The following is a 12,745-nucleotide window of genomic DNA, read 5'->3' as shown; positions in this document are numbered from 1 at the left end:
TATTGTTTCCATGCAATGACACTTGAATTACTGTTTCTTGCTGTTGTTTTGTCTTTTCTGTTAACTTTAGGATAAAACTCTCTTCTTCTTTCATTGATATCTTAATATCCTCAAATCAACAAAATAACAATATTGCGTAAAGTTTAAAAAGAAAAGAAAAGAATGCTGAGAGCAAGCAGCTGAGCAAACAAGCCCATTTATGTTAGATCACTTGTATGTCTGCGTTAATATGACAGTAAATGATTAGACCTGTCATAATGTCATGTGTGGCATTCTGTAAATAGCTACTGTATTTATTATTACTAATAGGAGATAGTAATGATGAGGAAACCACAAATCAAGGTGATGGTGGAAAGACTGGGAAAAAAGGAAAACGTTCCAAAAAGAAACTTGTGGAGGTTGAAGAACCTGTTGTTGGTAAGAGATGTTGGAGACTGCATGTTGTAGTCGACTTCTTCAATACTAAAGTCATTTAAAAAGAAAATGACTTGTCACAATTTCACAATTGTGGGAAACATTTCCTAACTTAGATGCAGCTGCATTAACATTAAATGTACTGTATAACACTGACTAAATGAAGTCACTGACCCTTCACAAAGCTTTACACTGCTCAACTTTGCTGATCACATGATTAACTAAAAGCTCCGTTGGCCCAGGTGGATTTCAAAACATATTTCAGGGTTTTTCCTGACTGAAAATGAGGGTGAGGTGGTACTAAGCCGGCACACCAGGGGAGGGCAAGAGGAGAAATCAGGGCGCCACCGGACACATTCCTTCTGCAAGGAGAAAACCCAGCACGTTTCTGTTCCTCTTCTTTGGAAGTCCTGGATGTCTGATGCACGGATTATGATACAGCGCCACATTGCCGTAGTTGTTAAGAGCTACAATTTGCCCTTTAAGTTCAATGCTTGTTAGGAAACAACATCTTCAATGAAGACAAGATCTAAAATTTTGTTGGGAAGCGCAGGCGATATGAAATTTGATGGACGGCCACCTCACAATTTTCTATGCAGGAAAAACCCTGTATTCTATCCAATTCTCAGAAACCATATTTGCTGTAGTTAGGACATGTTACTTATCAATTCTTGAAAAGTCTTGCAGAAACAACAATCGCAAACCCTGGGCTTTAAGTACAGTATCAACTTATTCATCATCCGTTAAATGAACTAAGCCATTAATAATTCATATACTTGGATATCACATGTCTACATCTTCATGTGTCTGTCTTTTGTGCCTCTTGTGAGAAACAGAAACTAGTGTAGCCTGCTATGCTATGCTAAATTCTGTCTTCTCCTCCATTCATGCTTTACATACAGTAGACAAAGACATTTGTCTGCATTTGTGTCTTGTGTGTGATCTGTCTGCTGTTTGCAGACATGTGTGTCTTCATGTTGTAAAATACATGTTCCTTTCATTTATAGGTTTGTTGTGAGAGGGTACAAAGATGGAAAAAGTGACATATGAATTACAATTAAAAACATAAAAGATGCCTGTTCGAGATTTTGAGATTTGTTATTCTTGAACTAAATTGTTTTAGAATTAATCATATGGCTTCATTTTATATACTGTATGAGGACGTTGTCACTAGTGTTATTACTACTTTACAAAGTATCCATAAAACAATTCATCAGTGTGACAAGTGATATGTACTAGTAAAATAGTCTTACTGTACCTGCACACAGAAAAACAACAGACCAATTACTGTAAGTTAATCGAGCCACTTCACAATGGCACCATTGAGTCGTATATCACCTTTTCCACCGCCCTATTCTTCCTGCACTGAAGTTAATGTTTTGTTCTTTTCTGTTGCTGCTGATATTGTTTCTATGCGATGACACTTGAATTACTGTTTCTTGCTGTTGTTTTGTCTTTTCTGTTAACGTTAGGATACAACTCTCTTCTTCTTTCATTGATATCTTAATATCCTCAAATCAACAAAATAACAATATTGCGTAAAATATAAAAAGAAAAGAATAACTACGCTGAGAGCAAGCAGCTGAGCAAACAAGCCCATTTATGTTAGATCACTTGTTATGTCTGCATTAATATGACAGTAAATGATTAGACCTGTCATAATGTCATGTGTGGCATTCTGTAAATAGCTACTGTATTTATTATTACTAATAGGAGATAGTAATGATGAGGAAACCACAAATCAAGGTGATGGTGAAAAGACTGGGAAAAAAGGAAAACGTTCCAAAAAGAAACTTGTGGAGGTTGAAGAACCTGTTGTTGGTAAGAGATGTTGGAGACTGCATGTTGTAGTCGACTTCTTCAATACTAAAGTCATTTAAAAAGAAAATGACTTGTCACAATTTCACAATTGTGGGAAACATTTCCTAACCTAGATGCAGCTGCATTAACATTAAATGTACTGTATAACACTGACTAAATGAAGTCACTGACCCTTCACAAAGCTTTACACTGCTCAACTTTGCTGATCACATGATTAACTAAAAGCTCCGTTGGCCCAGGTGGATTTCAAAACATATTTCAGGGTTTTTCCTGACTGAAAATGAGGGTGAGGTGGTACTAAGCCGGCACACCAGGGGAGGGCAAGAGGAGAAATCAGGACGCCACCGGACACATTCCTTCTGCAAGGAGAAAACCCAGCACGTTTCTGTTCCTCTTCTTTGGAAGTCCTGGATGTCTGATGCACGGATTATGATACAGCGCCACATTGCCGTAGTTGCAAAGAGCTACAGTTTGCCCTTCAAGTTCAATGCTTGTTAGGAAATGGCATTTTCAATGAAGACAAGATCTAAATTTTGTTGGGAAGCGCAGGTGATATGAAATTTGATGGACGGCCACCTCACAATTTTCTATGCAGGAAAAACCCTGTATTCTATCCAATTCTCAGCGACCATATTTGCTGTAGTTACTTATCAATTCTTGAAAGGTTTTGCAGAAACAACAATCGCAAACCCTGGGCTTTAAGTATCAACTTATTCATCATCCGTTAAATGAACTAAGCCATCAATAATTAATATACTCGGATATCACATGTCTACATCTTCATGTGTCTGTCTTTTGTGCCTCTTGTGAGAAACAGAAACTAGTGTAGCCTGCTATGCTATGCTAAATTCTGTCTTCTCCTCCATTCATGCTTTACATAGACAAAGACATTTGTCTGCATTTGTGTCTTGTGTGTGATCTGTCTGCTGCTTGCAGACATGTGTGTCTTCATGTTGTAAAATACATGTTCCTTTCATGTATAGGTTTGTTGTGAGAGGGTACAAAGATGGAAAAAGTGACATATGAATTAAAATTAAAATCATAAAAGATGCCTGTTCAGAAGAGATTTTGAGATTTGTTATTCTTGAACTAAATTGTTTTAGAATTAATCATATGGCTGGGGCGCCGAGTTGGGTTGAGCAGGCGCCCCATACTGTATGTAGAGGCTACAGTCCTCACTGCAGTCGGCCCCGGTTTGAATCCTGCATTGCGTGGCCCTTTACTGCAAGTCATTCCCCCTCTCTCTGCCTCCCCATTTCCTGTCTCTCTCAACTATACTATCCAATGAAAAAGGCAAAAAATAATAATAATAATCATATGGCTTCATTTTATTGAATTCTACTAAATGAAAAATGAAGACTACTGTATGAGGACTTTGTCACTAGTGTTATTACTACTTAATAAATAATTCATCAGTGTGACAAGTGATATAGTCTTACCTGCACACAGAAAAACAACAGACCACTTATTGTAAGTTAATCGAGCCACTTCACAATGGCACCATTGAGTCGTATATCACCTTTTCCACCGCCCTATTCTTCCTGCACTGAAGTTAATGTTTTGTTCTTTTCTGTTGATATTGTTTCGATGCGATGACACTAAAATTACCGTTTTTTGTCTTTTCTGTGAACTTTAAAATTCATTGTAAAACTCTTTTCTTCTTTCGTTGATATCTTAAATAATATCCTCAAATCAACAAAATAACAATATTGCATAAAGTTTAAAAAAAAAAGAAAAAAAAAAGAAAAGAAAATAATAACTATGATGAGAGCAAGCAGCTGAGCAAACGAGACCATTTATGTTAGATCACTTGTATGTCTGCGTTAATATGACAGTAAATGATTAGACCTGTCATAATGTCATGTGTGGCATTCTGTAAATAGCTACTGTATTTATTATTACTAATAGGAGATAGTAATGATGAGGAAACCACAAATCAAGGTGATGGTGAAAAGACTGGGAAAAAAGGAAAACGTTCCAAAAAGAAACTTGTGGAGGTTGAAGAACCTGTTGTTGGTAAGAGATGTTGGAGACTGCATGTTGTAGTCGACTTCTTCAATACTAAAGTCATTTAAAAAGAAAATGACTTGTCACAATTTTACAATTGTGGGAAACATTTCCTAACCTAGATGCAGCTGCATTAACATTAAATGTACTGTACAGTATAACACTGACTAAATGAAGCCAATGACCCTTCACAAAGCTTTACACTGCTCATCTTTGCTGATCACATGATTAACTAAAAGCTCCGTTGGCCCAGGTGGATTTCAAAACATATTTCAGGGTTTTTCCTGACTGAAAATGAGGGTGAGGTGGTACTAAGCCGGCACACCAGGGGAGGGCAAGAGGAGAAATCAGGGCGCCACCGGACACATTCCTTCTGCAAGGAGAAAACCCAGCACGTTTCTGTTCCTCTTCTTTGGAAGTCCTGGATGTCTGATGCACGGATTATGATACAGCGCCACATTGCCGTAGTTGCAAAGAGCTACAGTTTGCCCTTCAAGTTCACTGCTTGTTAGGAAATGGCATCTTCAATGAAGACAAGATCTAAATTTTGTTGGGAAGCGCAGGTGATATGAAATTTGATGGACGGCCACCTCACAATTTTCTATGCAGGAAAAACCCTGTATTCTATCCAATTCTCAGCGACCATATTTGCTGTAGTTACTTATCAATTCTTGAAAGGTTTTGCAGAAACAACAATCGCAAACCCTGGGCTTTAAGTATCAACTTATTCATCATCCGTTAAATGAACTAAGCCATCAATAATTAATATACTCGGATATCACATGTCTACATCTTCATGTGTCTGTCTTTTGTGCCTCTTGTGAGAAACAGAAACTAGTGTAGCCTGCTATGCTATGCTAAATTCTGTCTTCTCCTCCATTCATGCTTTACATAGACAAAGACATTTGTCTGCATTTGTGTCTTGTTTGTGATCTGTCTGCTGCTTGCAGACATGTGTGTCTTCATGTTGTAAAATACATGTTCCATTCATGTATAGGTTTGTTGTGAGAGGGTACAAAGATGGAAAAAGTGACATATGAATTAAAATTAAAATCATAAAAGATGCCTGTTCAGAAGAGATTTTGAGCTTTGTTATTCTTGAACTAAATTGTTTTAGAATTAATCATATGGCTGGGGCGCCGAGTTGGGTTGAGCAGGCACCCCATACTGTATGTAGAGGCTCAGTCCTCACTGCAGTCGGCCCCGGTTTGAATCCCGCATTGCGTGGCCCTTTACTGCAAGTCATTCCCCCTCTCTCTGCCTCCCCATTTCCTGTCTCTCTCAACTATACTATCCAATGAAAAAGGCAAAAAATAATAATAATCATATGGCTTCATTTTATTGAATTCTACTAAATGAAAAATGAAGACTACTGTATGAGGACTTTGTCACTAGTGTTATTACTACTTAATAAATAATTCATCAGTGTGACAAGTGATATAGTCTTACCTGCACACAGAAAAACAACAGACCACTTACTGTAAGTTAATCGAGCCACTTCACAATGGCACCATTGAGTCGTATATCACCTTTTCCACCGCCCTATTCTTCCTGCACTGAAGTTAATGTTTTGTTCTTTTCTGTTGATATTGTTTCGATGCGATGACACTAAAATTACCGTTTTTTGTCTTTTCTGTGAACTTTAAAATTCATTGTAAAACTCTTTTCTTCTTTCGTTGATATCTTAAATAATATCCTCAAATCAACAAAATAACAATATTGCATAAAGTTTTAAAAAAAAGAAAAAAAAAAGAAAAGAAAATAATAACTATGATGAGAGCAAGCAGCTGAGCAAACGAGACCATTTATGTTAGATCACTTGTATGTCTGCGTTAATATGACAGTAATGATTAGACTTGTCATAATGTCATGTGTGGCATTCTGTAAATAGCTACTGTATTTATTATTACTAATAGGAGATAGTAATGATGAGGAAACCACAAATCAAGGTGATGGTGGAAAGACTGGGAAAAAAGGAAAACGTTCCAAAAAGAAACTTGTGGAGGTTGAAGAACCTGTTGTTGGTAAGAGATGTTGGAGACTGCATGTTGTAGTCGACTTCTTCAATACTAAAGTCATTTAAAAAGAAAATGACTCGTCACAATTTTACAATTGTGGCAAACATTTCCTAACCTAGATGCAGCTGCATTAACATTAAATGTACTGTACAGTATAACACTGACTAAATGAAGTTAATTACCCTTCACAAAGCTTTACACTGCTCATCTTTGCTGATCACATGATTAACTAAAAGCTCCGTTGGCCCAGGTGGATTTCAAAACATATTTCAGGGTTTTTCCTGACTGAAAATGAGGGTGAGGTGGTACTAAGCCGGCACACCAGGGGAGGGCAAGAGGAGAAATCAGGGCGCCACCGGACACATTCCTTCTGCAAGGAGAAAACCCAGCACGTTTCTGTTCCTCTTCTTTGGAAGTCCTGGATGTCTGATGCACGGATTATGATACAGCGCCACATTGCCGTAGTTGCAAAAAGCTACAGTTTGCCCTTCAAGTTCACTGCTTGTTAGGAAATGACATCTTCAATGAAGACAAGATCTAAATTTTGTTGGGAAGCGCAGGTGATATGAAATTTGATGGACGGCCACCTCACAATTTTCTATGCAGGAAAAACCCTGTATTCTATCCAATTCTCAGCGTTAGGACAAGTTTCTTATCAATTCTTGAAAAGTTTTGCAGAAACAACAATCGCAAACCCTGGGCTTTAAATATCAACTTATTCATCATCCGTTAAATGAACTAAGCCATCAATAATTCATATATTTGGATATCACATGTCTACATCTTCATGTGTCTGTCTTTTGTGCCTCTTGTGAGAAACAGAAACTAGTGTAGCCTGCTATGCTATGCTAAATTCTGTCTTCTCCTCCATTCATGCTTTACGTGGACAGACAAAGACATTTGTCTGCATTCGTGTCTTGTGTGTGATCTGTCTGCTGTTTGCAGACATGTGTGTCTTCATGTTGTAAAATACATGTTCCATTCATGTATAGGTTTGTTGTGAGAGGGTACAAAGATGGAAAAAGTGACATACTATGAATTAAAATTAAAAACATAAAGGAAGGGTGTTCAGAAGAGATTTTGAGCTTTGTTATTCTTGAACTAAATTTTTTTAGAATTATCCATATGGCTTCATTTTATTGAGTTCTACTAAAAGAAAAATGAAGACTACTGTATGACACTAGTGTTATTACTACTTTACTTCACGAATAATTCATCAGTGTGACAACTGTGATATAGTCTTACCTGCACACAGAAAAACAACAGACCACTTACTGTAAGTTAATCGAGCCACTTTACAATGGCACCATTGAGTCGTATATCACCTTTTCCAATGCCCTATTCTTCCTGCACTGAAGTTAATGTTTTGTTCTTTTCTGTTGCTGCTGATATTGTTTCCATGGGATGACACTTAAATTGTTGTTGTTACTGTTTTTTATTAATGTTATTTGTAAGGCATATCCAACAACAAATGAGAAACATTGGATTGATGGTAATTACGATGATATCCCCTAAAACTGAAAAGCAAAAAACAGAGAAGCGAGTGGTGCCGGTGGTGATAATGGCACGGGGCCGGCAGCAGCCAGTGATGAAGCTGCTGAAAATGGTGAGGCTGCAGACGGTGGTGAGCCATCTGCAGCTGGCAAGCATTCAGGCCGTGCACGACAACGCCCGTTGATCGAGGAGAGAGTTAGTGGTAAGATTACAGGTGCTGCATTGTAAATGCTGCATGGGAAGCACTGTCACTGAACAAAGTCATTTGATGAGCAGATGACTTTTTCAGTGGTTTGAGGGTTAACAGATAAAAGTGTGTGATCACTGAGCAGAATGCTACATTTGATCTCTAATTGGTTAAATGGCCTCTTAGAATGATCAGACAGTTCAGCAAGTGTGGTTTTTAACCTTGAGAGTGCTGCTAATCAAATCTGATGCACTAATGGTTTCTTGCTATCACACTGTATGATTTTTTTCTTTTCAGCTGTCATAACAGTGAAATTAAACAAAACCTACTGTAGTCTTGTGTTTTGCAGAGAACCGAAGAGAAACATTTAAGTAAATTATTCCTATGACCTACAGGTTTGATATCAACAGGAAATTGCTCTTTATTTGAATTCAACTCTGTTTCTTATGTATGTTTGCAGACTATGTGTGTGTGAATATTGTCTGTGCTCTGTGTGCATTTGTGTTAACAATCTTGCTTGCCTTTTTTAATTTTTAATTAAGGATGAGTCGGTGCATTGAGGTTAATTATTTAAATGAGCAGAACCTTGTTCTTGACACAGCAACTGTAATACTTGTGTATTGACACACTCTTACATTATTTGAAGAGGAAGACACTCTGAGCTGATTCTGGAGGATGACCATGTTCTATAGCAGGTTCTTCATAATGAAGACTGACCTCACATTAAAAACAGACAAAATCCACTGACAGAGGAGAAATGGTCAGTGGATGCCGCAACCTAGAAGAGTAACTAAATGAACAGATGCAAGTGAACACCTCTGTGATGATTTTCTTATAAGCTGTGCCAAGATTTCAACTCTACAAACTTTGAGGTTGAAGAAGGGCACTCCAAAACAAGACAATCAAGCTACACAATAACCAAGAAGACTTCTTCATCAACTTTAAAACACATGCAAAGTGCACTCTTCTTTCATCCCTTACAAAGTTGGATCATGCAGTCTCTTTAAATATATTATATGACATAAAATCTGCATTTAAACTATGTATTTTATAAGTTAATAATAAAATACATATCACCAAAAATGCAGAGACTTGATACAAAGTTGTTTAAAAAGTGAGGTAAGTGTGTACACGCTTGGATTACAAGTGTGTAGACCATGCATTCATCCATGCATAAATGCATGACTTCCATGTAATTGTAGATCCACAATTACAAAATCTTGAAATTGAAAACAACAACAACTTGTATACACATGTATAGTGCAGCTGTAATCCGTGAGCGTTCACTAACTTGCCGGTTGGTAAATCCTCAGACCCAGGAGTTCACTTTCATGCTGCGCTTTCTGACTGCAAAGCCATTGTTGGGGAAGCAGCAGAGATTGAGTGTAAAGTAAGCAGAGAAGACTGCCAGGGAATCTGGTACAAAGATGGAGAGGAGGTAAGCCTGGGGTCTATACGGTCATTGTCTAGCAATTGTTTGGATGTTATGCAATAATATGACCCAAAAGATATAAGTTCATACAATTCATAAAAGTCAGAGCTTCAAATGAGACTTGATATTTGTTGTGTTTTGTTTTGTTTGTTTTTGTTTTTTCCAGATTAAATCCGAAGATGGTATAACCATTACAAAAGACGGAACTTTCCACCGGCTGAAAATCCACAAAGTCACAGAGGAATCTTCTGGAACATATAAATTTGAAGCGGATGGACGGAAAACAGAGGCCCAGATTTTTGTTGAAGGTAAAAACCTCTTCCTCACAAAACGTATAGTCCCTTGCATACGGTACTTCATATACCTCTAATGATTACTCAACACGCTTAATTACAGAAGATGTATGTTTGTCATTGCTTAAAATATCTCTCTGTTTTTACCAACCATTTTAGATCCACCCAGATTTGATACTGAGGAACTGGAGAAATTTAAAACTCCAGTCACAGTGAAAAAAGGACAGAAAGCTGCCTTCAAAATACCTTATATTGGACGGGAACCTATAAAAGTTCAATGGTACCTTGACGGTGAGGAGCTTTCAGATGAGTCAAATATCAAGATTGAGACCGCGGATGGGTACACCCGTCTGCTCCTCACCAAGCTGCAGCGTAAAGACAGTGGTGAAATCAAGATGAAACTCAAAAATGAGTTTGGCACGGTTGAGGCCTTTAGCCAGCTTGTGGTTCTGGGTATGTATATGACAAATTCAGTGGAAATAATTCTACACATATTTTTGTAGTATAAAGTATTCAGTAAAGATTAACATTTGGTATGCTATTGTGTTTTTTGACAGATAGACCTACTCCTCCCATGGGACCCCTGGATATTATTGAGGCCTCCTCCTCCACAATTGACTTCAAATGGAGACCCCCAAAAGACAATGGTGGCTGCAACATACAAAACTACATCCTTGAACGACAACAAATTGGCCGTAACACCTGGAAGAAGATGGGTCCAATTGGTCCAGACGCCAAATACAAGGACACCGATGTAGACCACGGCAGAAGGTACTGCTATCGCATCAGAGTGGAGACCGAGATGGGCACCAGTGAGCTCATGGAAACGGAGGACGTTCAAGCCGGAACAAAGGGTAAACTCAGACTGAACTGATTCATCTAACACCACAATTATTTTCTCGTTGAGTTATTCAGCTGGTTTCTTCAGCACTTGCACTTGCATGAGACACTTACTGAATATTTGAGAGTTGGGAATGATCATAGATGCCAATCCTCCCCACACATAGCATATCCTGGACCTCCATCTGCACCAAAGATTGTGAGTGCCTTCAAGGACTGCATCAACCTTGCCTGGACTCCCCCTGCCAACACTGGGGGAACCAATATTCTGGGATATAACCTTGAGAAACGCAAGAAGGGCAGCAACCTGTGGGGACAAGTCAACCCACATGAAGAGATGATCAAAGGTTACTCTCCTACGTATACCTTATCACTGCTTGATCATAATATGACAGTTTACATGGTCAATATGTGGTTGTGTGTAAGTGCTATATACAGTGTACTGCGTGTTTCCCATACAGGGAAGGGATATGCAGCCAAAGATGTGGTTGAAGGCATGGAGTATGAATTCCGTGTGAGTGCAATCAACAACTCTGGAGCGGGTGAATTTAGTACACCATCTGAATTTGTGTTTGCCAGAGACCCTAAAAGTAGGTGGACATTTAGAAATATTATGAAAGCCATTATTTCATCATACTGATGCTTCATATACAACCTACAAATTCCAGCATTCACTATGAATCATGTGTTGCAGAGCCTCCTGGGAAAGTCATTGACTTTAAAGTGACAGATTCCACCTACACAACCCTGTCCCTGTCTTGGACCAAACCCAAGGACATTGAGGGGGTTGAGGATGAAGCCAAAGGATATTTTGTGGAGATCAGGCCTGCAGAAAATACAGACTGGGACCGCTGCAATACCAATGCAATAACCATGACAACCTATACAGTGAAAGGCATGAAGTCATTGGCCATGTACTGGGTGAGAGTTATTGCTACTAATGATGGAGGAGAGGGGGAGCCACAGGAGCTGGATAATTACATCCTTGCTATGCCTCCTCCTGGTAAGAAATTCCTTTCAAATACTACAAAGATTAAAATTTGTCTAACATTTCCTAAGTGCATTTAAGATTCAACATGAACCTGACTCAGGGTATACTAACTAACTATACAGTATATACAACATACTGCTCTACTTGACCCCTCTACCTTAGCAACTTTCATCATTTCTTCACTTTCATTTAAGCATATATATCACCATTGAAAATCATTTAGAAGTGCCATAAATTAAAGCCAGTAGTTTTACTTTTTTTTCTGTTTTGCCCTTTACCCTTAAACAACAACAACATTGACAACAACAAATATGTGGCAGTTAATAACTAACTTTTGCCCTGCTGTTCTCCCAGTGAGGCCACGGTTCACAGATTCGAAAATCAAGAGTTTCATGGTGGTGAGAGCAGGAAATTCTGCCCGATTCAACATTAACTTTGAGGTAATTCAGGAAGTAATTAAAATGGCTTGACATTTTGTTGACAATGCACATGTGGTGGACTTACTTCTCTGATATCCTGTAACCTATGACAAAATTCTATTGTTTGTAGGCCTCTCCTTGGCCAGACGTCACATGGCTAAAAGATGGAGCACCAGTGTCTAAAAAGGTGACAGTCAGCAATGCAGAGGGCACATCCCAGCTGCTGATTGCCTCCTCTGAGCGCTCAGACACTGGAATCTACACAATCATTGTCAAGAACATTGTTGGCCAGGAAACGTTCAGCATTGAAATTAGAGTGACCGGTGAGTTTGTTATAATAGTATACATTCTTTATAAATCCTGTATAAATAATTGACTCCTATTCCACACACAGCAACTAAAAAGAGGGAAACATATTTGTATGTGTATGTGAATTCCAGATGAACCTAAGCCACCAGGTCCCGTGGAGCTGGATGAAAATGTGCCTGGCACAGTCACCATTTCATGGACCCCGTCTCCAGATGAGAAACGTGACGACAGGCTGCATTACATGGTGACCAAGCGCGATTCAAACAAAAGATCATGGCACACTGTTGCAGATCTCATCTTCAACAATAAATTCACAGCCTGCAACATAATGCCCGGCAGAGAATATCAGTTCAGAGTCTATGCAAAGAACGACATGGGCTCCTCCAATCCCTCTGAATCAACAAAGTGGCTGATTTCTACCAAAAAGGGTACGTTTTTAATGTTGTTCAAATAGCAAAGACCTCTATTTTGTATTTTATCCCATAAACCACATCCCTCTACTAAACTACTGAACTAAAGG

At 38.6% G+C, this 12,745-nt stretch overlaps 1 protein-coding gene across 16 annotated transcripts in view; it reads left to right on the top strand.

Moving 5' to 3' along the window:
- Positions 1-12,745, top strand: part of igfn1.1 (immunoglobulin like and fibronectin type III domain containing 1, tandem duplicate 1) — a 38,141-nt gene that overhangs the window by 24,510 nt on the left and 886 nt on the right. For 4 of the 16 annotated variants that reach the window (XM_085777063.1, XM_085777061.1, XM_085777060.1 and 1 more), the window contains 10 exons: positions 9,255-9,379; positions 9,540-9,681; positions 9,826-10,119; positions 10,224-10,520; positions 10,674-10,853; positions 10,968-11,096; positions 11,201-11,509; positions 11,852-11,937; positions 12,047-12,239; positions 12,357-12,653. In XM_085777063.1, the coding sequence (XP_085633189.1) occupies positions 9,255-9,379; positions 9,540-9,681; positions 9,826-10,119; positions 10,224-10,520; positions 10,674-10,853; positions 10,968-11,096; positions 11,201-11,509; positions 11,852-11,937; positions 12,047-12,239; positions 12,357-12,653 (2,052 nt within the window). Of the gene's footprint in view, positions 1-309; positions 418-2,127; positions 2,236-4,143; positions 4,252-6,158; positions 6,267-7,785; positions 7,957-9,254; positions 9,380-9,539; positions 9,682-9,825; positions 10,120-10,223; positions 10,521-10,673; positions 10,854-10,967; positions 11,097-11,200; positions 11,510-11,851; positions 11,938-12,046; positions 12,240-12,356; positions 12,654-12,745 lie in introns of all 16 variants that reach the window. The other 12 variants (XM_085777064.1, XM_085777050.1, XM_085777065.1 and 9 more) reach the window with 8 other exon arrangements.

This window comes from Trachurus japonicus, chromosome 5 (genome assembly GCF_045865225.1).
Source record: "Trachurus japonicus isolate A0001 chromosome 5, Traja_1.0".
NCBI lineage: Eukaryota > Metazoa > Chordata > Actinopteri > Carangiformes > Carangidae > Trachurus > Trachurus japonicus.
Note: the sequence above shows the minus strand (reverse complement) of the source record. Positions and strands in the feature narration are given on the sequence as shown.